Source organism: Bombus bifarius, unplaced genomic scaffold (genome assembly GCF_011952205.1).
Source record: "Bombus bifarius isolate JDL3187 unplaced genomic scaffold, Bbif_JDL3187 scf7180000009200, whole genome shotgun sequence".
In the NCBI taxonomy this organism is placed as follows: Eukaryota; Metazoa; Arthropoda; class Insecta; order Hymenoptera; family Apidae; genus Bombus; species Bombus bifarius.
This window is the reverse complement of record NW_022884965.1, coordinates 3,418,965-3,446,202: the sequence shown is the minus strand read 5'-3', so window position 1 is coordinate 3,446,202 and position 27,238 is coordinate 3,418,965. Positions and strand designations below refer to the sequence as shown.

At 33.7% G+C, this 27,238-nt stretch overlaps 4 protein-coding genes across 6 annotated transcripts; 2 read left to right on the top strand and 2 right to left on the bottom strand.

The window, feature by feature from the left end:
* Window positions 1-1,603: 1,603 nt before the first annotated feature.
* Window positions 1,604-3,364, bottom strand: LOC117214485 (xyloside xylosyltransferase 1). Its single transcript, XM_033460632.1, has 3 exons — window positions 2,639-3,364; window positions 2,076-2,549; window positions 1,604-1,961 (listed from the first exon to the last, which is right to left on the bottom strand). The coding sequence occupies exons 1-3, from the start codon at window positions 3,029-3,031 to the stop codon at window positions 1,755-1,757; spliced, it is 1,074 nt and encodes a 357-aa protein (XP_033316523.1). The 5' UTR covers window positions 3,032-3,364; the 3' UTR covers window positions 1,604-1,754.
* An 11,786-nt stretch (window positions 3,365-15,150) lies between these two features.
* Window positions 15,151-17,812, top strand: LOC117214389 (basic helix-loop-helix transcription factor amos). Of its 3 annotated transcripts, XM_033460487.1 has the most exons (6): window positions 15,151-15,264; window positions 15,337-15,574; window positions 16,020-16,177; window positions 16,471-16,582; window positions 16,853-17,064; window positions 17,407-17,812. In XM_033460487.1, exons 2-6 carry the CDS (start codon window positions 15,471-15,473, stop codon window positions 17,511-17,513), a joined length of 693 nt encoding a protein of 230 aa, XP_033316378.1. In that variant the 5' UTR covers window positions 15,151-15,264; window positions 15,337-15,470; the 3' UTR covers window positions 17,514-17,812. The 3 variants fall into 3 exon arrangements, with proteins under 3 accessions (XP_033316378.1, XP_033316379.1, XP_033316376.1); XM_033460488.1 differs by having other exon boundaries at window positions 15,173-15,574; window positions 16,856-17,064; XM_033460485.1 differs by having other exon boundaries at window positions 15,173-15,574.
* A 643-nt stretch (window positions 17,813-18,455) lies between these two features.
* On the top strand, window positions 18,456-22,186 carry LOC117214397. The gene is made up of 3 exons (XM_033460503.1): window positions 18,456-19,214; window positions 19,893-20,190; window positions 20,416-22,186. The coding sequence occupies exons 1-3, from the start codon at window positions 18,790-18,792 to the stop codon at window positions 22,066-22,068; spliced, it is 2,376 nt and encodes a 791-aa protein (XP_033316394.1). The 5' UTR covers window positions 18,456-18,789; the 3' UTR covers window positions 22,069-22,186.
* A 112-nt stretch (window positions 22,187-22,298) lies between these two features.
* On the bottom strand, window positions 22,299-26,843 carry LOC117214398 (transmembrane protein 26). The gene is made up of 6 exons (XM_033460504.1): window positions 26,292-26,843; window positions 25,211-25,388; window positions 24,091-24,498; window positions 23,567-23,925; window positions 23,117-23,470; window positions 22,299-22,802 (listed from the first exon to the last, which is right to left on the bottom strand). Exons 1-6 carry the CDS (start codon window positions 26,483-26,485, stop codon window positions 22,766-22,768), a joined length of 1,530 nt encoding a protein of 509 aa, XP_033316395.1. The 5' UTR covers window positions 26,486-26,843; the 3' UTR covers window positions 22,299-22,765.
* Window positions 26,844-27,238: the final 395 nt, after the last annotated feature.

Genomic DNA, 27,238 nt, shown 5'->3' with positions numbered 1-27,238 from the left:
AGTCATAGTATACACCGATTTCAAGGTGATATTACGCATCAAAAAGGTTCTTTGTCAGTTTTGTGTTCGGTGAAGCCAGTTGTGTGTTACAGCGTTCGAAAATGGAGATAAAAAAAGAGAAAATTCGATACATTCTTCAGTACCACTACGACCAAGGTGAAAAGGCGGAGCAGGCGGCCAAAAAAATTTGTGCTGTTTATGGACCCAGTACAGTATCGAATGCAACAGCAAAGCGGTGGTTCCAACGATTCCGTTCTGGTAATATGGACGTCGAAGATGAGGCACGCTCTGGTAGGCCAATCGTCGAAAATGTGGATAAAATCATGGAAATCGTCGAGTCGGACCGGCATGTGAGCACTTATTCCATTGCCCAGGAACTGAAGATTAGCCAGAAAACCGTTTGGAACCATTTGCATAAGGCTGGTCTCAAGAAGAAGCTCGACGTATGGGTGCCACATGAATTGACGCAAAAGAACCTTTTGGACCGAATTGATGCCTGCGATTCTTTGTTGAGACGTAACGAAATCGACCCATTTTTGAAGCGGATGGTGACTGGCGATGAAAAATGGGTCACATACGAGAACAACAGCCGAAAAAGATCGTGGTCCAATCGCGGTGGGCCGGCCCAAACGATCGCCAAGCGTGGATTAACGGCCAAGAAGGTTTTATTGTGTGTTTGGTGGGATTGGAAGGGAATCATCCATTATGAGCTGCTCCCATCGGGGCAAACACTTAATTCGGACCTCTATTGTCAACAACTGACCAGACTGAAGCAGGCGATCGACCAGAAGCGGCCAGAATTGGCCAATAGGAAAGGTGTTGTGTTCCATCAAGACAACGCCAGGCCGCACACATCTTTAACGACGCGTCAGAAGCTCCGAGAGCTTGGCTGGGAGGTTCTATCGCATCCGCCGTACAGTCCAGACCTGGCACCAAGCGATTATCACCTTTTTAAGTTTTTGCAAAATTTTCTTGATGGTACAAAACTGGCCTCAAGAGAGGCTTGTGAAAATGAGCTGGTCAAGTTTTTTACCAATAGGGACGAGGACTTCTTCAACCGCGGAATTATGAAATTGCCTTCAAAATGGACAAAAGTAATCGAACAAAACGGCGCATATTTAATCTAAATCGAATAATCTTGACTATGTTAATTTCATCGTCGAAATAAAGCGAAAAAGCGCTCAGAACTTTTTACTTCACCTAATATGTTGTTATTTATAGTTCCATTAAAAATGAAAAAAAATTATTGATTTTTATTCAGCGAATTGCTTCAGAGGCAACTCTGAATGAATAGAAACTGTAAAAATAATTATTTACACAAAACACTTTATTTGTTGAAAAAATACAACAGTACATATAATTAAAATTAATTGGTCCACTTTCGTTCAACAATTTTTATAACTGCACTTTATATAAAAATAGCACCTATCATGTTTTACAACACGTATCTGGCAACTCATATAAAATCAATTTCAAAAAATAATTTGCATCTTATTTTCAACGTTTAAGCCTTATAATATTTAAAATATTTAATGTACAAAACATCAGTACCTAAAAAAGAAAATACTTTTTATGCAACTTATCAACTAATATTATTTTTCTCTTAAATATTGTTACTGTGATGGAAGATATGTATTGCCACTGAAGAATCACAGATTCTAAGATTAATAACATGTTCAAATAACAACAGGTACTGCTTTTAAACTTTTGCAAACAATAGTTATAGCTTGTGCTCTTAGATATTGCGGATATGATTAATCGTTAGGTATGGGGGCATTGCAATTTCCATGCCATAATTTTGTTTCTGAATCACACTTTGAATATTCTCCAAATATATCTGCATATCCACGGTCCCTCCACCATGTACACAGCTGCCTATTCCATCCACAATCAATGGTGTGAATTAATTCAGGTTTTTCCATTCCTAAGATGGTATAAAAATCCTGATCTCCTAAGTGACCCTAAGAAAACATGGAAAATGTAACAACTTTGCAATGATAGTGTTAATCATTATTATTATCACTTAAATGACTTTCAACTTGACTTTATGGATAAATTATTGTTATATCCTTTACCTTAAAATGATATTTCTTTGTCATTGCATCAACACTTTCTCTTTTCACAATTGCATCATAAACAGAAGAATTCCTTAATTTGTCAAGGTTAAAGAGTACCACTCCACTGTTATATCCACGATAACCACCTGAACTCGCAGGTTCTCCAAATAATGTGTTAGGATGTTTGCTACGATACAAATACAAAACGTGTCTGTAAACTGGAGTGAGCTCTGGAGCCAGACCAAATAGTGCTTGACTTCCAAAAGAGTTGAATTCTTCAAAAAGCTCCTTGATGTCTTTGCGGAATTTGGTGTCAACATCAAACATTGCTGCAACACTTTGTTCAGCTGGAGCTATTCGATGTAAACCTAGGGATAGGAAAAATAATGCATCTGAATAGTAGGTTCCTGGTTTGCTGCTGAAGTATGGAGACATGACAGACACAATGTCTTCCAATTGCAATGCTAGTTTATGTACATCATAATATTGCACCTGAAACAAAGGAATAAACAAATTGTAAAATCTTGTAAGAAATATAATTTGAGAAGATCAAAATTCTAAACAAAATTCTTCTGCTTCACCTTCATAAATTTTCCTGTGGATGAGAGAATATTTGCCAAAACTTTCTCTGTAACATTTTTGCTATCGTCATCAGTTATAACGTGGAATGCAATGTTAACAGAGGATAGTTTGATTAAAGACTCTGCAAAGATCTCAAATTTTCGTCGCATTGGAGAGTTACTATCTACTTTGGTGAATATACACCAGACATTATAGTAATCTTTCTTATCTGGAAAGAACACTGTCGTCGTAATGGTATCTTCATGAATATTTGTCGACTCGGTGGTCGAAGCATTTTCTTGGACTCTGTGCAATATCCAGCGTGTACCATTTGACGTCTGATAGCAGTAAAACAGAACAAGAATCACAACTAGGAGCGTCAAATTGATGAGCACCTTGCGTAACAGGAGCATTTAATTACTCGATCATGTTCAAGTTCCCTTCGTACACTCCAAATAGCTACAGCTCAATATTAGAAAAAATTTATTAAAACTGCAGATGATGTATTTATACTTCACTAGGTTATGTTATTGAAGTTTGATAAAATGTTAGGTTATGTTATTGAAGTCTATCAAAATCATTTAATGGTGGTCATACTATAGAACACATAAGTAAACAAAAAACATACGTTCAATATTTATTAAATTATGAATGGGTAATTAATGTGCAAGAAAGAGGTCACAAGTTATTTGGAGAAAATAAATACTGAATGTAATATTGCAATCAAAACAATACACTTACTGATACGGTTGTTTTATTATCTGCATCAAAAACATTGAGCGCTTTCTTCTTTGTATTGCATAGTTCATGATACGTTATCCCAAATCTTTGAAAGCCAAAAATAAGTATGTATTACACAATTATAGATCCGGTTATTTAATATTGTAAATATATCTGGGAAATAAAATTTTTGCAATATGTTTGTTAGAGTAAAAGAAATGAATTCAAAGTTCAAATTTTCCCGCTCTTCCAAGGTTGTGGACATAACAGTTCCTGCAGTGATAGCTAGGTGGCGCTGAGAATACATTATGACGCTACATAAATTAACGCTTAATTTCAACACACTAATATTCAAAATGCTCTATTGAAAGCAACAATTTCGAAATAGTATCAATTTTACTGCAAAAGCTTATCAAAGTATGAATTAGGGTGTAGTAGCTTCTTCCTTGAAATACAATTTTTAAAGATATGTGTTACCAGATATTACAAAGGTATTGTAAACGATTAAAATATATGTATACAATACAAAATGAAAAAAATTCAACCAATCTTTTACCTTAACCACAATGATTAATAATCTTCTTTACCCCGCTCATAATACAAAAACGTTTAATTCTAGAATTATGTTTGTTTTTAGAAAATGTTATTGGAACAAAAAAAAAGATAGACTAGAAGAAATTGATAAAAGATTTATTCTTGAAAGAATTGATTGACAATGAAAGATAAATAGAGATTGGAAAATTTTCAAGGACACCAGTCTGACGAACTTGCGTTGACGAACCTGCGCCTTTTTATACGTATTATCTCCCATGCTGAAATGTGGACCAGCAGCCTACCTGTCCTGTGCAGAAGACCTCTCGCAGTATTGATCACTGCGGGAGGGAAAGGCACGTTGGGGGATAGTCGATGAACACGTGGCAGCAGTCGAACTTTTAAGTGAGGATTTTCACTCCTCACACACGCAAATAGGATCAGAAAAAGTAAATAAAATAATGTTTATATATATATACATATACGTACTGATATTAAAATGAACAAGATTGTTAAAATGAATGAATTGTTAAATTAATGAATATCTGCAAATATTGAGTTTATAATGAATAGCTGCAGTATTGATCCAGCTTGGTTCAAATACAGATTTTGTTATTGAGCAGGTTTTGCATGATCTTGAATTTGTATTGACCTCTGAAATTAAAACTACATAATGTTCCTAATTAAATAAAAGCTAAGTTTAATTTTGTTAAGAGTAGTACATAATTAATTCCTAGTATCATTTATTTTCTTTACCCAAATATTGTTAGTATCATTAATTTTCTGTACTTGTATTTATCAAACTGTTGGTAATCCTAAATTTAAGTTCTATTTCCAAAAAGAAAGATATCAAAGAAGTTATGAACTAGTTAACCAGTTAACAAACGCTACCTCTCCAGATATCCTCCATTCCGTATCCTTTAAATCCAAAGCATATTTTGTACCCAGAGTTGGTTGATCGTGGTAGCAATGGGAAGACGTTATCGAAGGAGGCGGTCGAAGAGGGTGAGCTATGAAGGAGCGGTACAGAAGGGAGAGACGAGGAGAATGCAATCAGAGGGGTTGATAATACGAGCAAACCGATAGGAACCGACCCAAGAGCAGCGTAATGGTGTTGGTATATAAGGCACGAGCAGCGAACGTCTGCTCCTGACAGCCCATTACCACTGTACAAACGCTAGCACAGAGCTTTGGGAGGATGGCGAAGCTTCTCCTCCCTCCCAACGTCCCGTCCCTTTCTGCGTCTGTTTCCCTCCTCCAGCTTCCCGTCGCTCTTCCTCCGCTTATACGACTTGCTCGTCCTGGGGGAAGATGCTGGAAACTGCCGAAGAACCAGCGGAACTTCCGCTATGATTTCGTCGAACACGAAAACTGCTGTCTCTAGTATGAGAATAGGATGTTGTTTGGAGGTTCTGAAATGTTTAAGAAGTTTTGGGTAGTAAATGATAGTTTATATTGAATTTGAGGTTGAAGTTGACTTTTGAAAGTTTTAAGTTTGGCATTTTGAACCTTAAAGGAATAGAAGGTTAATTTTAATAAAATTCGTTGAGGGGTTAAGGGAACAGAGTTAATATTAATAATATTTTGGGAAGTTAAGGGAATAGAGAGTTAATTTTTTAGAGTAGTAATAATCTAGTAATTTGTAATCTTTTTATTTTAAAAATTGTCATAAAGAAAGGATTCTCTTTATTTAGCATTAAACTAAGTATTAGGCCTTTTGTTCGTTTAATTTATGTAAATTCTTATATTAACAAAAATTGTGAAATTAATTAATCAGATAATATAAGAATTTACATAAAGTTAAATAAACTTGTAAGAAATAACAATGAATGTACAATTTTAAATTAAATTTTGAAACCGGGCTAATTTGACCAGGCTAGGAAGGTTAGTGTTAATTAATACGTACTTGTTAAATATAAGGTTTGTTGTTTTATGACGACCATTCATCGTTTTATACAAGTTTTAGACATCATAGTGAAGTATAGGTCTAATTCTTAAAGAAAGTTATCAATTTCTTCCCCTAAAAGTAATTATATCTAAAAGATCCTTTAAATTCAATATTTGCTACTTCTTAATCTTATTACGTTTTCACCACAAACGTTCAAAAGCTCCAATCTCCAACTTTCCCTGCTGATTTACTCTAATTTGCCATTCTCAAATACTAGAAAACAATCAATTAAACAAAATATTCCGCTTCTTTGCTAGTCTAACTTTTATCTTTTTGCAGGAACCAGAAAGAGGTTATGTCACGCGAAGCGACGTGTAATCCGACGAAAGGCAGGCAGATCTTCGTCTAGAAAGAAAGCAGAACGTGTAAGAAAGGGAAAATCCGTGCGGAATCAATTCGCCCCGTGTATCCCGATGCAGGGAGGGTGACTGGTGGTTTTTCAAGGGTGGCGTTCGGGCCACGCCTGCCGGCTAAGCCACGCCCGTTCACGAACCTATCCCCGGAGGCTGTGTCGAGGACCGAAGGGCTAATAATTCACGTCACGAGCACACCCCACCATAAAGAGTCAGCCACAGCCGTGGCGCGTCGTATATTCGGTATTAGCGTGCCGTATGAACGTTATCCAGCTCCAGTTACTGTTAATTACCGATCATCTTCCGTAATTAATTGCCTCCTCGATCGATGGAATCTCTTGGCTGTCGACACTGTTGGTTGCTGGATATCGATCCCGCGTCCCCAGTCTGTGCAAATCATTTTCACTAGGTTAGGTTATGGAGTACTCCTGGGAGGTTATAGAATATTGCCGCAGAGCACTATTGATATTGCAATAGAGGTATTTTTTCATATAGTTTGGTGTATTGTGAAAGATTTATAGTTGAAGATGTTGAAATTGAGAAGAATAGTGAGAGGATATTGAGTTTTGTCATTTTTGAGGGTTACGTTTATAATCATCTAGGTTGAAGGCCAACACCAATATAAATTTTAGCTCTTAATTAGAATTTTGGAATGTTAAGATAGTATATATTGAGATAGTGGGATGTTCTGCTTAGCTTAATGGATTTTGATGGTAAAACAGAACATTGATATGGACATATTAAGTTGTGCAGATTCTTAGGAAAGATGGGTATGCATGTTCAGATTGAAGAAATTCAAGAATATAAATAATATTAAAAAATTGGAAGATCATGTAATATGGTTTATACAATAAGAATATTTTAATATTTTAAAAGAATATTTTAACTTAATATTACCAGAGACGTTATGAAAAATGATTCAAGCAAAAGTAAGTAATAAATGAAAAGTATGGATAGAATTATTTGCACAATGAAATAAAAATACCACGATAGAAATAAATTGGTAAAATATAGAAATTGCTGAATTAAATACTCGTTTCCATTGTGCGTGAATGTGTTCTGGTCCAGCGGCGGTGTTTTAATTCTGAAAATCGATATCATCTTTTGTCATTTATTATCTCGCCAGGGAACAAGATCGCAACGATACAGGCTGGAGTGAGGTAATTAACTGGTCTGACAATTATGTAACATATTGACTCGTTTACATCCGGACGTATTTCATCGTTATTTGATAATCCATCGTCATCATGAAGATGATTGTTTTTGATGTGATTGCGAGTCGAACCTTCAAGCATAATTCAGGCTTTTGTAATTTTGCAATTTTCATTTTTTAGTGACAAAATTTCACATCGTGTTATGAAAAACAATTTTAAAGGAAGTTTATAGGAAATTATTTGAACAGTTAAAATTTCAAGTATATATTACTTTACATTAACATTTCATATAGAAAATAACACACGAAATCGTAAATTAATTTTGTTTATTATATATTCAATTAAGTTTATATGTTAAAAATTTAATTAGTTTATTGATATAGAATATTATCTACGATAATATTAAAATACTGTTACAAACATTATTGCAATATTACTATTTTTTAATTTCATCGTCATTTTCATTAAATCAGTTTCAAATCAATGAAACTGCACAATGATAATAGAACTCACTATAATACTGTAACTACGAACAAGAACGTGCAATCTATATTAGTACAATAACCAAATAAATTCTCCTAACAATCAAACACATCAATCTCCAAATCTCGAATTTCATCGCTCCAAGAAATACATCAAATTTGGTGTTCAATCAAAATGAAGGTAAAATTCTCAAGAGTTTCAATGAAGCAAACAAATCGGTTGAAAATCGGTTACAGGACGTAAATTCACTGAAAGGAATCGACTTTGTCGCCGGTGCGGTGGTCGACGGTGTGCCCCTAAAATTAGCCACAGTGACATATTGAAGAGTGCACCGAAGCGGGCGGGTCACAGTGCCCCATGAGCCGCTTCCCCCGTCTGCTATTAAGCACAAAAGCGGTGCCCTGGGAAAATCAACTGACGCGTAACTAAACGGTGTATCATTAATTCCGACGTGTATGTTTATATCGACAGCGTTAAGCAGCATTTGCACGGCCAATTTTCCATGACGATCATAGTACCACTACAATCTTCTGTTTTTTTATACATCACCTTTACTTTCTTCGTCACAAAAAGTTCTTTAAAATGGTCGAAAAATTTTCAATGAAGACGTATCAAACAATCGTCTCACAAAAGTAGCAAAAAATTAATAAAGCAATCGATAACAACCAGAAACGTTAATATTCTCTTCGTACCTTTTACGTTTCCTGTCTCATACCTATTCAACACTCACAGAATGAAATTCATGTCACTCGTTTCCTCTTTTTTACCTACACGCACTCTAGTTAAATTGAATCGAACTAACTCTGTCTCTATTCCCTGTATTCGTTTCGTCTTGACGCCGTCTTTCACATTCTGTCTTCACTGACACCGAAACCGGAGCTCTTCCTTTTTCCGCAACACTCTGTCGCGACGAACGGATACCTTTCGTGCCAATCAAAGGCCCTCCATCGCCGAAGGTGAACGCCGATAACCGGTGCTGAGAAATCGACGTTTCCGCTCGACAGCTTCAACGCGTGCGAACCATCGCACGGATTGGTGAATTTCCAGAGGTGAAAAAGCAACGACAGAGCTTCAATACTGTGGAGTCATAGTCAATTCCTCGTGTTTCTGTTTCAAGCACGTTTTAATATACGCCTCGATGATGGTTTCATACGCAGAACTGAAGGAATTGTTTGTTAAGATTGATTTGACAATGAGTGGGGAAATGTAGATGAGAATTCTGATTATAAGTGTTAGAGAAATTCAGGTGAAAAGTAGTTTGGTAATATTTCAGTCACAGATAGGATAAATTTGGGAAATAGGAATTGTTCGAAATTTAAGGTTAAGGGATTTAAATAAGATTAGAAATTGAATCATATTTAATTAGAAGTTAGGTTAAATTAGGTTAGATTAAGTTACTAATCTTTAGCAAAATTGTGTCTTAATAAGAATTTAACGTTGTATAACAGGATTTATTATTAAGTCAGAAATCTTAGCTTGAAACTAATGTAGGTTATGGAAAGTAGAATTTAATGGAAATTTAAAGTTAACAAAAATTCAGGAAAGCTTTAAGCTTAAAAATTCTTGAGAGTACTTAATTGTAGATAATAGAAATTGTAGATAATAGAAAAGTTATAAAGAAATTCGACGAAGTCTAAGATTAAAAGCTTTTTTCTTACCTGGGTTAGAAACTTATTGCAGATTATGGAAGGTAAAACTTATTGGAATTGAATATTCAAGCGTAAAAGAAACAAAATTGAGTCTGACCTACATCAGAAAAATTGATGCCTATCAAAACTCTAGTTTATAATATTAAATAAATTAAAAATACCTAAGATTGAGATCAAAATAACAAAAAAAAGAGGTCCAAATTATTGCAGATTAGTTCCAAAACACACATTTCTTATCAAAATCTAAATAACAAGACGAAAAGATGAAAGATAAAGCGGAGTCGAAACGCGTTAACCATTTAATTTTCCTGGTGCCTTTGATCCTTCCAATGAAGGGCAGCTCAAGAACCACACGCTTCATTGTGCCCTAGACCGTCACTACGGTGGTCCTTGGTCGAAGCAAACAGGCTTTGGGCCACCAAGCCTATTTGGTACACGTGTCCTAGCACGTTGAATCTCGGCGATCCTCCCCCTTGTTGGGTCGAAGAAGAGACCGAGCTCGTGACAAAAGGTCGACACGCTTCGGCACGTGGCTGTCAGTGGGACAACTTCAGGGCACCAGTAAGTGCCAACGAGTAGAGGGGTCGCGAAGCTCCTCTCATTGGATCCTCTGTTCCCTCCATTTTTTCTTTTTCCTCTATTACCTTTTCGCTAGGCTAACTTAAATGACTGAGTGGCTAAGGTAAGAACAGGTTCTCTTTAGATCAGGTACTGTTGGTGATGTAAAGATAGGTATGAAAGAGTTCGGGCTAGGTTTGTTGAACGTTAAGTAGTATATGGAAATGTTATTGTAAGGTTAAATGCAAACTTGGTATTCTTAGTGTTCAGGTTATAATTAGATTACAGCCATACTAGACTCTAGATTATAAGTAAGTTGTAGCTGATGTTGTAGTCATTTTATAGTTGGGATAGATTTGAGTCAATCAGCTAAATCAGAAATAATTACAAGGTAATTTTGTAACCATTCATATAACAATTAAGTTTTAATCACAGTACAGTGGGTTTTCGGTTATAAATAAGTTGTGGATAGTTAGTTCTTGTATATAACCAATACATAGTGATTTTCAAATTATAAATAACTATTTCCTAATTTATATTTAAGAATCATAATTTATATGTAAGCGATGATTTAAAAAAAAGTTATAATTAACCTATAAATTAACCTATAATGTGAATTCTTCTTGAGCAGATCTCTTAAAACAATTTTTCTTTTTTATTTCTTTTTTCCATATTTTCAACGTCCCTCTTTTTATCTTTCCTGGTAATTTTTCTTCTTTCTCCTGGCAATTGTCTCTGATATACCCCTGTGCTCTCTCCCTCTATCTCTCTGTCTGTCTCTCTCTCTTTCTCTCTCTCTCTCTCTCTCTCTCGCTCTCTCTGTGGCTCTTTCTCCCTCTCCATTCTGGTCTCTTTTCAACGTCAGACCGTCGATTGGCCGCAATTCAGTGTCGCGTCGTTGCACACAGTTTGGTGGCGGTGAATGTCAATTGCATTGCTCCGCATATTTCATTTCAGGCTGCTCCACGATCTATCACTGTTTTCAAGGGATCCTAATGATAATCTTGAGAGGAAGAAAAGACAACCAAGTGCCAGAAGTCTGTAGATTGGTTACATTATGGAAACTACTGATGTTAATTTGTTTTTATAGGAACTAAACTAAAAAATAAGATATTTTAATTATTTTATAAATATTCTTTTAATTGTGTTTATAGTAGTCTTCAGATTAATTATACCATGGAGATTAGCGATAGTGTCTTTTTATAACAGTCAAGAATAAATATAAATTCCTAATTGTTTTGTTATTTCTTTATAATCAAGTACGGTATGCTTAATGTATATTGATATTTTTGAAAAATATATTTAAGAATGTTCAAGTTTATGTTTAAGAATGTTTTATTCTTAATTATTGAAGGTTTTTCGTTTGGACGCAAAAAATTAGAATAAATAATTATTAAAATAAAAAAGTAGTATATTATAGAACTGCAATATATATATGTATATATATTCTTCTCTTCATTTTGTATTACAACAAAATAATAAAAATTCATGTTAATATGGAAGAGTAATGTTATTATTATATAAATCTAACTTCATTCCCAAAATAACTGAAGTTGAGACAGCATCCGTCGGATCCGCAAGATTCCTCCATCAAATAATTTCTCCCAATTCTGAACAGGTTTTCCTATCAAAGAGGGGTTGGAACTTTTCAAAAAAAGTTTCCAGACAAGATGCCTCAAACCCTCTAGATATACTCTCGTTTTAAATAACTTATAGAATTAGAAAATATTTCTGGGAGATTCATAATTGCTTTCTGAATTTCAAATTCCTAATTTTAAAAAGCTTATACCTAAATGCTTAATCACAGGCACATTAACCAATAATTGAACATAAACATTTCATTTTTAAGCTATTATATATAATGATCTGTCTAAAGTCTCTATACTGTTCTAGCTATATCCTCAATTATAATAAATACATCAACCAACAGTTAAATATAAAAATTTCATGTTTAAATATTATGTAGCCAAAAACCTAATTCACTGCAAGTATCCATATCATTCCAATTGCATCCATAATTTCAATCGTATCTATAAAAGGATCAAATTAAACAAAGACTTTGGGATAACAGCAAGAACCAGGAAAAATCTCAAGTTTACCTTTCCCAAACCGCAGTTTAAACAGATTGGTGGCTCAGATGGCGTCACTTTCACCGGGAGCCTTGTCGGCATATTTAACCAATAAATAATTTAGCAAACAAATTGATCCCCAGAGACTATAAACAGATACTTAGAGGCACGCGTTTCACTCTGCATCTCCGTCGGGGTATGAATTGACCATATTTTCTGCGAGGTTAAAGCGTACGATGATTGGACAATAAATATTCGATAGAGTACGAGGCCCCTACTGTGAGAACCGAAGTGGGGCCCGCGGCGTGAAATCTCTATTATCGAGGGGTTGGTATGGTACCCCGTTGTTCGATGGTGGTTGTATGTGTACTCTGGTCAAACTGGTGCTGACAGGAACCCCTCGCCCCTCGGAAATAATGTAATCGCGAATTAAATGTTTGCTCGGATATCCGCGATCCCTCGGCATTTCTACGATATGGAAAGGAGAAAAGAGAGGAAACGCAATTATGTTTGTGACATAAGTGGGACGTTTTTAGTGATCAAAAATATATTAGATTGTTGTTTTTAACTAAGGAGATTGGAAATTTGAATATTGGTGGAAAAATTAGTTTAAAAATTCAAATATTAATGAGGAAACTTGGGATTCAAAAAGTAACGTAGGAAAGTTAGGTTAAGAATTGAAAAATTCATTTAGTGACCATTGATCAGTGGACAGTTAGAATGTACTTAGATGACTTAGACGTAGTGTACTTAATATTGATGAAGTTGATATTCACTAACTATTTTTTAGACGCAAAATCTATTTCCACTATCATCACAGAATTTAGCAACACCATTCCAGTTCCTAATTGAGACACAATCCGGTTAAATTAAATGGATAGTATTGTTAACTTATGTAGTATAGTTAGCGATAAAAATAGATATGATTGTAGACGATATTAGAAATAAAATAAGAAAATTACGATGATTATATTAAGGAGTAAAATAAAAGAAAGAAAAAAAGAGATTCTATGAAGTAGATAGTCATGATGGCACTCGTTCTCGGTTGATATTGATAAAATCTTGGAATATCGTTTCTGAAAGGAGGATGCCGACCAGATGCGACTCAAGTATCGGTTTTACGAGTATCAACTCGCAAATGTTCCGGAGCGTGCCGTTTCGAGTATCGCCGTGACAAATTTCAAGAGAGCATTGTGTACCCACAAACGATTATTTATCTCAATTTGTCACGTACAACAGGGGAGAGATTTGGTCCATGTCGAGTTCCCGTGCATCTTTCATCTTTTCCATCTTATTTTACAAATTCAGATCGGTCTTTTAAACAGATCAACTTTTTATTAATTTTTCCTTGTTATTTCTAATTTGTCTAGAAATAATTTTTTAAATAAATAAAGGTGGAGTAAATTGCCATTATTATTCAACTTTTAATTGTTCAAAAAATTTAGGATATTGTTATATAATATTTTTTGATAATAATTTTGCAATTATACGAAATAAAAAAACCTTCACCTTTTTAACCTATACATATTTACAACTAATTTTTAAATAGAAAAGAGCAGTATCTTCTATATCTCCAATACTATATCTTCTTCCTAACGATAAACTGTTATTTTCATAAATATTACATCATTCCGAAACATCAACCTAACCTTCAATTTTTTCTTTCAGGAACCTAGCATGAAATTAATCTCTAACCAGCAGATAACATCAAAATATGCAAATTGAACGTGGAAACGGCTCTACTTCTTTCGTCTGAAACTTCGATTCACATACGTTCCCCGACATAATCCCAATTATGTTGCGAGGTCTATAGTGTATATCGATGGTCGACAATAGTAATTCACTTTGGAACCAACCAAAGGCAATGAGATATAGCTTTTTCAAGCTAGATGGTGACAAAACTTTGTCAGTTTACTAGGTACAACCCTAGCGAACCAGCATTGTGATCGTATTAACACCTTGCATAATTGCATCGCCACCGACGCCGCCGCGTTTCTCATTGTGCCTCCGTTAAACACGTCTCATTTGAATATTGGCCCATTCAGTGTTCTATCTGTCGCACAACCTCTCTTCCTCGCACTGGAAAGCTCGATCACTGATAAAGGGGAAGGTTCGTGTACTCGTGGTCGCTTCCTATAATGTTCTCTGTACTCTTTCTCAGGCTGTCAGCTTTCTTTAATTATGCACCATTTGATATAGATAACACGAGTGAGATATTAACTATTTTAATAACATTATTAACTCTTTTGAGTACATATTAATTCTTTTTAAGGAAGAAGTCAAAATTCTAGTGTAAATGATATCCATGACGTAAGTAGGAAGTTTGTTGTGATTAAGTTGCCTGCTTTTTATAATTGGTTATAGTATGTATGAGTTTTTGGAGAAATTAATATTAACTCCTATGGGAGATGGTTACATGGAAAATATGAATTTGCCTAAATATCTGCAGTTTAATAACAATATTTCAAAGTTATTACCCAATAAAAGTCTACCATCTTCCTTTAATCTCCACCTCAATTATATAACCTCGAGTTCCAAAAAAGCTCACCTCGACATCTCCGAAAACCTCCAAAAAGTCCTCTAAAACATCGTAGATTGTTCAACAAATTCCAAAATTAATCTCCGCCTCCAAAGTATTTATGTGTCACAACAACCTAACCTCTTCATCCGGAATAATATTTGTAAAAAACTTGCACAAACCTTACCATCCATGAAAGCTCTCGAGTGACCCGAAATAATTTCGTGGAAAATTTCCAGGTTTTAAGAAGAGTTCCTCCGTGTGTCTCGTTGGTCGGACTGTCGCCAAATTGTGGAAGGAGGAGGGCGAGGCGGACAAATTTCGCTGGGAAGTGGGAGGATGGAGGATGGAGAATGATAGAAATAAAATTTCCGACGGCAGTAACAATAAACCGCAGCATTCAGTGGGTTTCTACTATGCTCGTTCAGCGATCCACCAATGGCTGAGTGGTCTGAGGGTACGTTTCACCCTGTATGGTTTCCGATTGGCTGGATTCTCCGCCCAGGGGTTGCATCGATCATCCCCTTGGCGTTTCCACGGGTTTTGGTATATAAAGCAGCCTCCCCAGGGACACTGACGATAGTCTGAATCCTTTGCTGTTCGTGAATCTTCGGTTCTCACCGACCACTATCGTGAAGTAGTGACCTAACCTAGGAGACATAAGTTAATGTTAATATTACTAATCAAGTAGCAGGGATAAAACAGACTTTAACCAAAAAGTAAATTTGGTTCTAGAAGTGAATCTTTTGTGGAGAGACTTTTGAGGAGAGCTGGAAGTTGGGCAAAAGATTTTGAGGAATTTGCAGACTTGGTAAATTAATTAGGGAATTGCAAGTGAAGTGATTAATGATCTGGTAAGGGTAGGAAGCATGGCGAGCCATTCGAGTTACGAGTATGAAGACAGGGGGCAGAGGATGAGGCACCGGGTCGGTACCACTTCCAGGGCGGCTGACTCCACTGTGGCTTGCACTAGGTAAATTTTTTACGAACAAAAAATGAATCTCTCGACACTTTTTTAAAAAATTGGAGTTAAAGCATTATTTTCTTGTCATAAAAATTTAATTTCTCCAGAATTACTGACAAATCTTGATGTTAAAGTTTAAAAGATTTTATTCTGGCTTGTTCTGAGATTTCACAATCATAAACTTCTGAGATCCTAAAATTAACAAATTTTAATATTTCAAATTTCAAAATTCCAGAATTCCAATATTTCAAATTTCCAAAATTCCAAGATTTGTCTTAAGATTTTTCATTTCTTAAATTATTGTTGAATACGACTGTAATAAGTAAAATTATTTTCTATTATAAATGAGAAACGTAGGAATGTTGTAGAAAAAAAATTTGCTTAATAGATTAACGAATAGACGGAATAGAGAATTTAGACCTTTTGATGAATTGGTCATATTTATTGATTACAGCAGTCAGTATTACGTGGGTCCAAGCAGTGATATCAGCGAGGAGGACCTTGCAGAGCTTCCTTCCTGCGTTTACGCGGGTAGATCCACTCAACACGTCGCACACACCTCCCCACATACTCATTCTCCTCTCCATTACCACATGCCGGTTTCTACACCTGGTAATTTAAAAAAAGATACAAATACAAAGTCTTGATTTTATGTATTTTAGAATTTCCTATAATTGGTTATCCTTAGTCGGAGCGAAAAATAAGTAACAGTTCTGTCTGAAAAATTTGTCAATATTGATAAGACTTAAAATTCTAAATTAGAATGGAGGTTTAGTAAGCTGTAAACCGGAAAATTCGAAATGTCCAAATTGTTTCGTAAATTCGAATATCTTGCGGAACTTTTTTAACATTGAGCGTACAAATGAATTTTTCTCTTCGAATTTATTATATTATCTTTCCTTTAGATCACAATGATACGGAGATCAATGGTGTAGAAGAGGGCTACTATCCAAATGGCAGCCCCTATAGAATTCAACGACACGCCGCCAATATACGCGAAAGAAAACGCATGCTGAGGTGAGAAATTATTCTCAACGAAATCTTTATCCAATAATTTATTTAAATTATCGTTTATCTTTTACGTAATCTAGCTCTCGAATAGCCTATACAAATATATTATAATACTAATATCAATATTTAAATTTTTGTTACAGTTATCTATTTTTATTACATTATTATTTTTGCATCATGTTAAATATTACTTTTATTACAAATTTAAAAAATTGTATTGAAGAGAAGAATTTAATAAATTGTGAAGCAGGTTGTCAGTGTGATTACGATTTTTAGCAGCATCAACTCGGCTTTCGACGAGCTCCGAGTTCACGTTCCAACGTTCCCATATGAGAAGAGGCTGTCCAAGATTGATACTCTACGTCTGGCTATAGCGTATATCGCGCTCCTTCGAGAAGTGTTGGCTGCAAGGCTCGACCCATTGACCTACGTCGAGAGGTGCCTTAGAGGAGAAATAAATGGTGAACGCGCCGAATGGAACACCAGTGGTGAGAATCATTAATTAAAATTATTTGTTTTCCAGTCAGGAGTATGGAAATACCTTAAAAAATTAGAATATTATTATATGTATTTCATTTAAAAAAAAGTAATAACTTTCGAGGTCATTGGACTTTTTCACCGTCCTATTTTAACTTCGCTATATGTTTGTTGTATAATCATTTTACTATATACATATTTATATTCTTGTAGATTATATTTTATTTTATTTTAGTCTAGTTATTTAGTTCTAGTTACTTTTTTAAAAAATAGAGGACGTTCGTAATATTGAATATTTAAATAGCTTGTATTAATAAAATAACTAAATAAATAAGTATTGTTTTTAATCGTAGATCTGACAGCACGTTTGTCGTGGATAAATTGGGAGAATTTAGGCGTGAATCCTAATCGACGGTCAGTCTTAACCACGCTCGCCCTAACGACGGACAATATGAATTAAAAATACAGAAGAAGAAAAAAAAATCTCATCGAGGATAATCGCAGACGAATTCTCCTTTTCTTTGTAAATAAATCCAAGTCGAATAGAGTGCCAAAGGATGTTATACATAAATATGTATACATTTCAGTTCTAGTCTGGATCGTGCAATACGAAGCGATGATATTATATTTCGTATTTCTACATATAAATAATTATATATTATACGTACACGCGTGTACATGTAAAATGGGAATAGCTATACATATATTCTAGTTTTAGTATTTTGTTTGGAATAAAATCAGCGCTTGTGAGAAAACCTATATCGATCTTATGATTCACTACTTCTACACCCTCTGTATGTCTGATTAAATCTTAAAATAATTCTGTCTTTTAATTTCTATATTATTTATTGAAGGTTTAATTTAATATCATGTGTATATTATATAGCATTAGTTATAAAATTATGCCCATGATCGATCGATTAATAATTCTTTTTTATATTTCCCTAATATTTCCAATAACTGTTACTGCTTATAATTTCATAATCGTATAATATTAATCTCAATAATTGTCAGAATAAAAAGTAATAATTTTCCACAATAAACGTTGCAGTATTCTACAAAACAATTATTAAAATTATTAATATCACATATATAATATCTGAAATTAAATTGATATTAATTTTCTGAAAATTCAATTAATACCAAATGAAAATTTAATCAACTAAACGTGAAAATTTCTTTAATATGAATCAAAATTTAATTTAAAGTTGAATCTGAAAGTTTGATTCAGTACCAAATTAAAAATTAACATCTGAGCGTATAATGGCTAAGTTCACAGCATCCTCTCGATTAATTAATTTAATTTCAGGGTAACATCCTGTTTCATGGTGTCATCGAACGCGAATCTTGATTGCCAGATGACACTATTGTTCCCATTATTGAAGCAGAGCAGAAACAAAAGCATGTGACACGTGCCCGGTGTCAGTATACTGGTTATGTTTCATCAGTCACTTTAAACAGGAACAGATTCGTTTAATCGGCAGGCGTCTTCTACGGAACCTCACAATATATCTACATTAAAACCAATTTATAAATATTACCATTAAATCTCTATTTTTGTGTGTAAGAATAAATAATTCTTCCCAAGGACACGCGAAGTGTATGACGTGTATTCCATTATATTCCACATCTTGTCTCCGTCCATTCATCTCTATTTCAAGTTCACCGAAAAAATCACAAAATATTATATAAGTGTGTTTGTGAATATTGAATAAATAAGTTTTATGTGAAATGAGATGGAAGATCCGAAGAAAATGGAATCGAAACAAAAACAATTTTCCGATGATGATGATGTGAGCGTGATTGCTGTGATAAGAAAAGAAAACGATCGGTGGTCGATGCAGCAACAAGATGAAAAACCGGTTAAGCAGCAAGAGAGGAAACGAGTGTTCGAGTTGAGCGACGAACGGTGCAAAATGGCACTCCGGAAACAGCTCGATCTGGATTCGTTATCGACCGAGCAGAACAGCAAGGCTAAGGAATACGAGGCTGTCGAAATTTTGCGGAAACTTCCGCCTGGCACCATTGTGATTAAACGCGAAAAGATATATAAAGATGATAGCGATTATGTAAGGGAGTCTACTGAAACGAGTAGCGGTGGATCGTCTTCTAGCAGTGGAGTGACCAAGGTTAAGAGGATCCATCGCGCTACGAGGAAAAAGTAGGTTCTACGAAAGACGAGGAAGTTTGAGATTTGGTTTCTGTTATTGAGAAATTGATTTTAATATGTGGTGGATGAGAGTTGGAATATTTGGAAAAATGTTATTTTTAGAAATTTTTAAGGTTGTTGGTAGATAATTAAGAGATATTAAATATTTAAGATAATATACTAATTTGTGTATATTTGGCAAAGTATCTTTTCATAAATATGTGATATTTGGGGGAAATGTAGAATAACAAATGTTTTACTATTAAGGAATATTTTCAAGTCTTCAGACTTTCAAAATACTCAATTTTCCAGCCACCAAAATTTTCAGTCTTCCAAATTCTCAAAATTTCCAGTTTTAAAATTGAAAAATTTCAATTTGTTAATTTCCCAATTTTCTAATCATTCAAAATCTCCAAATTTACAAATTCCTAAGATGTTTAATTTTCAAAATTTTTAATTCTGAAATTATTAATTTTTCAGAAACTCTCAAAATGTAAAATTTTAAAGTTTTTCGATTCTTTAAATATTCAAAATTTCCAAATTCCCGAAGTTTTTAATTTTTCACTTCCAAAACTTATTCGCAAATTTCTGGAATTTCAAATTATGCAAATATTGGTTCTGGATTTAAAAGATTTCAGCAGGATTAAATATTTCGAGAAATTTATATCATTTCGTCAAAATTTATTGTAGCCGTGGAACAGCGGAAGTCAGAAGAAATCCCACGCGCGTTACCAAAAAAGACCAGGACAAGGATTTTTCCCGCCCAAGACAACGATTACTTTCTGCGAAACGAAAGGAGATGCTGTTCAATTCTGAACACATTAAACGTGGAAAATCTTCCACCATGCCTTACATGAACACAAGATCTGTTACTCGTAAAATGTATAATGTGGGGGCAACTTATCAAGCGCCCACTGTAAGAGATGCAACAGAGTGGAAAGAATGGCCTGCTCATGGCATGCATGAACGACCTGTGTTTCATCCACAAGTAAAAATTTTGCATAAACAATTGTTATAAAAAGAGCTTAGATTTACAAATTTTTGTATTTTAACATTTTACTATTTATACGATCTGTAATGTTTGTAATACTTTGTATATTTTAATATTCGTAATATTTTCGAAATTTAAATGAAATTTCGAATTAAAAATGAACATGTTTTCGAGTAAATAATAATTCGTGATGTTTTTCAACTAACTAAATATATTTTTCAGGTTGGCCTGGCTGCAGAATATTTGGGCCGTTACTTTACAAGCTTAGACGGATTCTCTTACCGAGAAATAATCGACAGACCGGAAATAGAAGTGGTATCCGTGGATCCCCATTGTGACTACCTCCCATCATCTGCTGAAAAAAAACGAACCAAAAAGATCAAGCCTAACAAAGGCTCTTCCAATTCCAAAGGTGCAAAATCAGTCTCTTTAGAGTCTACTGAAAAGAACAAATCTTTTGAAACTTGCATGCATGAAAGTTTTCACTGTGTTCTTGGTTACTGTTCTCAAATAATGACGCCAAGTTACAAAACGAATGTAGAAGGGAAAATAAGCATGTTAAACGAGAGCAAAAATTTATCCAGCACTAGCAAGGAAATAGAACAGCATTCTTCGGCGATAAACACACTAGAACGCAGCTCCAAAAGCGATTCTTCTGTCTTAAGTTTTAAGGAGAATTTACAGAAATCAGTGGAAGAGAACAAATTCATGGACAATTACGCAATCACGATGTTCCCACAAAATGTGAAGAATTTTACTCAGGTTCCAAAAACACGTTTATTTCCTGCTCAGAAGGTTTATATAGCCAATCCTCAGAAATCCATTGCGTTCACTAATGCAAAAACCTTTCAAGGAGGGCATATGAAGATTCAAGAAATGGCACGACCTTCCAAGAGCCCTTTTATCATAATAAACCCTTTAGACACAAAGGAGACACAACTTTTGAACCCAAGTACTAGTACCATAAATGTGAGCAGAATGGAAGAATCTTCAGCCAGTGAAGAGACGTTAGGAGAAGTGACTTCTATATATAAGAATGTATCCAGTGAAGAGATGACAGTGAAACAGGCTCCTGTAAAGCAAAGAAACAAAGTGGAATTCACAATGACAAAACATCTTTTAGATAATATGCAACAGAATAAAATTCAGTTTGGAAAAGAATCAAATTCCATGGAAAAGAAAATATGTTACGAAACTACTAGCAAACAGTTGAACTTAAAAACCATGTCTGGCGGCATGAGCAAGGCCTGGTGCACTGGAGAAGCTTCAGAAATAGCAAAAATTCTTTCTGAGTACAATAAAAGTAATTTAAAAAAGCCAGCTATAGAAAACCAGATACCCTATACCAATGTAAAGAACATTAGAGTTAAAGAGCTCTGTAATAAGGAAGAAAATACCAAACAAAGTGTTCAAGAGAGTTTTATGGACAGAAATGTGAATATAACTTTTCCTCAGGGAAAATGGAGGCGGTTTCATTTAACTGTGGAGAAGCTGAAAGACCTAAAAAGTAATTCCAATGAGAAGAGACAGTCTTTGGGGATTCCGAATAAACAGTCATTGTTTAAAATTGATCAGACAATTGGAGAAATTTCATCTGATAGAAAAATTGAAGTTCCTAAACAAGTGGAAATTGTTCAAAGGGGACAATCAAGTATAATGAACTTGGAAAAGAAAGAAAGCATTCTGATGGTGAATAATAGCGTAGATTCAGCTATTGTGAAGACACAATCTTTACAAGAATTGTTGGAGAATACCGCCATGTTATATTGCGCCGCTACGGGAACTCACCAAGACGATTTGGCTAATTATATCGATAATTTAGACGGCGTTCAGAGCATACAATGGTTAGAAAGTTGCAAGGATTTAATTGTATGAATTATTGTCATACAGAGAAGCATTGCAAGGTTTCTTAATTTTGCGATAAAACTCCAACGAATTTGTATTTCATAGATTTTAACCATCTCTTCCACTTAATTTTATGTATACACAAATACTTTTCTTCTTTAATCGTTGTAATTAATATTTTAATTAGAGTAAGAGTGAACTAGGTGTGCAAAGAATATACTTTTGTTCCTTTACTATCACTTTCATTAACTAAAGCTGAAAATAGTAGAAATATCTTTATTCATACGATTTACATATGTCAAGCAGCGTTTAGTTAATTATTAGTCGCGTTTATATATTAAAATAACATCTTAGTGTCCTAGAACACGTTCAAACTACTTAATTTACGCTGGTAGGGTGCTGAACCTAAATAAAATCCATCTTGATTGTTCTTAACTTTTTGCACTTCAATTTTAACTTCAAATATATTTTAATAAATATATTGTTTTAGTAATCAATCATAATTTGAAAATAGATTAAAAGACTAAAAGTGCTTATAAGAGATAAAATTTTGAACTTTTTGTGATACTTTCATAAAAAGTGCAGAGGGTTAATTAGTAAGGACCATTTTCTTCGCCCTTGTGGTTAATACAATACCATCGTTGATCCCGGCGTATATAAAAATCATGCAAATAACGAGGATCGCAAAGTACACAAACAGGAGGGCGATTATGCCGAGGCATCGTTGTCAGTCTCTGTTCTGACGTCGCTTCCTATGAACATACCTGTAAAAAAAGTAATGCAACATATTCCCAAAATTTTCAGAAAAATATCTATACTTAAGTACATTTCTAACTATATATAAAAAATAGTATAATCTATATCCATATTAATTGCTACTATGTAAAAATTATTTTTTTATTACAAATTCCTATTAAATAATCAAGTGTTCAATTTCATATTGTAATAGTTCCTAAATATAATGAATGTTCTGTGAATAACATTATTTTTTGCTTTATAATTAATTTTCTTTATTTTATTATAAATTGAAGTGGCCAAAGTTTTTGTTATATATTTGGTAATTTATTAATTTATTTACCTTTTTCTTTCTGATTCTGATTCACTTTCTTGACTAACTATTTTATCAGCTACTTCTTCTGTTGTCGATTCATCTTCTTCGCTGTCTTCTTTGCACTTCCGGCTTTTGCTTGAACTTTTACTAGAATCCTCGTTCCTAGTTTTCATTTTAATACTCTCTGATAACTTCCTGTCCCTCTTCACCGACGATCTTTTATCAATTCTTTTTCTACGTTTGTCTTCATCACTGGAAATTTCAATTTTTGTGCTTTCTTCACGTGAAGATTTTTTTTTGCTATCACCTCTCTGAGATTTTCGATGTCTTCCAGAATTTTTGGAGCTAGATGTGGAATATCCGGTGTCCTGGCGCGTTTTTCTATAAAATTATAAAATTTCCAGATAATAAATTTGAAAATTTACTAGTCAATAAATTAATAGGTAATTTTTAATTATTCATTTATGTATTTTAAACCTTCTGGAATGACGAATATTTCTAGGAGAGGAATCAAATTTATCTGCTTCTTCCGTAGTTTCCTCACTGTCTGAATAATTAGCCTCTATATCTTTGTCTCTTCTTCTTTTTCTTCTTCTTTCTTCAGAAATCCTTTTACCTTTTACATCTTTGTACATATCTTCTTTCGATATGATACTGATGCTAGGTACTTCAGATTTCTTCTTTATCTTGCTCCGATTCTCCGTCTGCACAACGTACAATCGGTAAAGTTGCAGCAGTATTACTAAAGTATTCTTGCACGTGAAGAAAATGTTCATGTAGCTGACTATGCGATAGTGGACGATTAAAATCAATCTGAATGAAAGGAATGGTCCATCCTGTAATATTTTGAAAGACATAAAATCTTCACTTTCCTGCTGAAGACGTAAAAGTTCAAAAAAATTTTGAGAGAAGGTTTTTCGTGAACCGACAGGAATTTTCGGTTAAAATTTGAGATTTTGTATTGAGTTGCCACGAAAAATATTCTAATAAATAAAACAGACCTGTAGGAGCATGTTCAATGCAATTCCCCATACATCAATGCTGCAGCAACTAGTTTCAGTGTGCGCTCTCTTTTTAACGGCGTTACCGGAAGACAGTCTAGATTTTCGGGACTTGGTGGCTGTAAGGACGACTGTAAATTGCATCAAGGACCACGCCCAAATTCCTAAAGTCAAATATACTAAAACGGGTTCGCGAGCTATGCGGTCTTCCTTAAAGGAATCGAAAAATTCAATGATGTCTGCTGCTGTACCAATGTAAACCAATAATAATTGACTTAGTTGATCTCTGGTTAACTCTCCCTTTGGTAACATCCATCTTCCAATGATCAGAATTAACATCAGAAACTGCTCGATCAAAGTTACCCAGGTCTCTGTCGATATTTTTATGTCAGGTAGATTTATATTTACCTAAATGATAAGTTACAGTGTATTTATAATAATAAAATAATCACATTTATAGGAATAAATTGCGAAGTTTTATAACAATATGATATAATTATTGAATTTCATTTTGGGGTATACAAATTTGTAATTTTTTCTATAAAAAAAATATTAATTCCGCGGCATGGAGACAGATGGATTAAAAGAGGTTATAGCCCACAGCATCGTCTCTTTGCGATCTGCACTATTCAAGAAAAATACATCTTATTTTACTATTACAAATAAACCATTCGTTTATCTCAAAAGAACCGAAGAATTCAACTTACAAGAAGTCTATAGTTTCAAGCCTCAGAAACTTTAATTTGGTCCTGTGGAAATCATTATTTTAAAAATTATACATATATATATATATATATTAAGCTCATGCATATTGCACAGTTTTCTAGTTACCATATGTCACTATGTGTGCTAAGTAATAGTTGGTCGGCAAAGTCACCACTGTGATACCGACCTCTCGTATTCATCGAGTCAATATGCATAAACTATACATATATACGCATAATTTTTAAAATAGTGATATTCGTGCCTTAAAATTGATAGCTTCGAATTTTGTTCTGAGAGAAAATTTCCTCTCTGTTTATAAAAAACATTGCAAATTCGATGTGCCCCAAAACGAGGTTTAGTTATATGTACATATAGTTTACAATATTGTGAATAAAATAATGTGAATTGAACCTACACCAAATGCTTTTTCTAAGTGTTTCAAATCTTCAGCTGCCAGGTTGGTTAAATCGAAATTTTCGGATATGTTCACGTTCGTTTCGAACGTTTTCATTCTCCTATCGACCTTATCTAATTCCAGAAGCCATATCGCTGGAACTACACTGCTTAGGTATAAGAAAACGGAAGGACAGAACCTTCAGAAAAAAGAAATTTTAAATATTATATTAACTTATTGTATTTCTACTCCGTCAGTAAAACAGGGTAGTTAACGATAATGTTTCTTAAAACTATAATACGTAATAAACAGAATGTTCGTCAATTATAGTGAAAATTATGGTGTAATTAAGTTTGAGATAGTAAAGATTATCTTCTTTTGTAATTACACTCTTTCTTAATTTAATATATTGATCGTCTTCGGGAATAGTAAAAAATACGACTTTCAAGGAATCAGTCGATCAATCATATGATATGAATGGTAAAGGATATTAGAAAAAGAGGTCACTGTTACGCAGCTCTTTCTGTATATCGATAATTTTCGACGTATAGTGGATTGTGTCTCGTCCCGCTCTTATTACTAATGCTCCAATTTCCGACTGTCAAACTGAGACGGACCCACAAAAACACACCCTTTCCTTCCCGGAGGAAAGTAGGTTTGTTTTAGCGTATAGATTGTTGCATTAGAGAACTTAAATTTGGTTACTATTCTTTCTGTCTTATATATAAAGCAATGTTTATGTATAAATATTCGCAAAATATATTTGGAAATTAGATTTGAGTATTTATATATACGTATAATTAATATCTATTTAAGTTATTTCTATTTTCTAGTAAAAATGTATTTTATTATGTTATAATCATTATTATTTATATATAGAAGGTTTATATAGTAATTTTTATTTCATATAATCCCTAAATATTTCTTATTAAATTTTGTTAATGAAAGGAATATTATTTGAAGAAATTTGTTAGTATTTAATATTATTATTTATTTATTATTTTGGTGTAAATTATTATTTGTGTTTTTTCAATCACGACAAATGTAATTAAAATGATGGAAAAATAATTAAATAATTAATAAATAAATTTCCATTACTTACCATTTCCATTCTTGATTTTCCTTTATAGTAAGCGTGAAAATTCCTTCGAAAAACAGTAACAAAATTGGGCAACTCAAGTACCAAAATAGAGGATTCTTTTTAAACGTAGTTACTTGCCAAATTGCAATAAAACCATGAGATGCGAAAACCAGTCGCGTAATTATCGCTTTAATCGTAGCTAAAAATTTTGCCATTTTCACAATAGAATTTTTGTTTTTCTATTTAATATTTTTCACTATATAATTTTGTTTATTGTCATTCACCAATTTTTTAAAACACACAAATATCTACTGGTTACACTAAGAAATAGAAAAATATTGATAATACGAATTTTTTGAAATTTTCATTTGGATATTACATTTTTTCACTGAATCATTTTTTAGAACAATGAAATAAACAATTGTTTTGCGGTACATTGAGTGTCGTTTAACTGGAGCCCACTGTATCAGAACTGGAATGAAAGTATAGAAGCTTCAGAACGTTTGTATTTCAAACAGCCGCGCGCATGCACAGTAAAGACGGTAGTAGTGCTTAGAATTTATTCTAAACATGTGTTTCTTGAAAGAAAATTCATTATATTATTAAATAATTTAATTTGAAACATTTTTCAGCTACAAAATAATTATAACAAAATATTTCATTTGTACAAAAATTACAAATTGGTAGAATAAAGTTATTTAGAAAGAAAATGTGAAACGAAAATCAAAATGTAAAGAATAAATTACAATATTGTACAATAAAATATATTATTACAATAAAATACAAGAAGAAAAATTATGTAAGAGTCATTTAATAATGAAAAGAAGTTCAAAAATTTGAACCATTATGAGTAATTCGCGGTAAGCTACGTGCATGCGCGTTTGGTAGCTCTGTTCCGCAATCCACAGTAAGCGCCGAACGTCGTAAGAGTAAGGAAGTTCTTCATTTCTCTTAAACAAACATTCTAT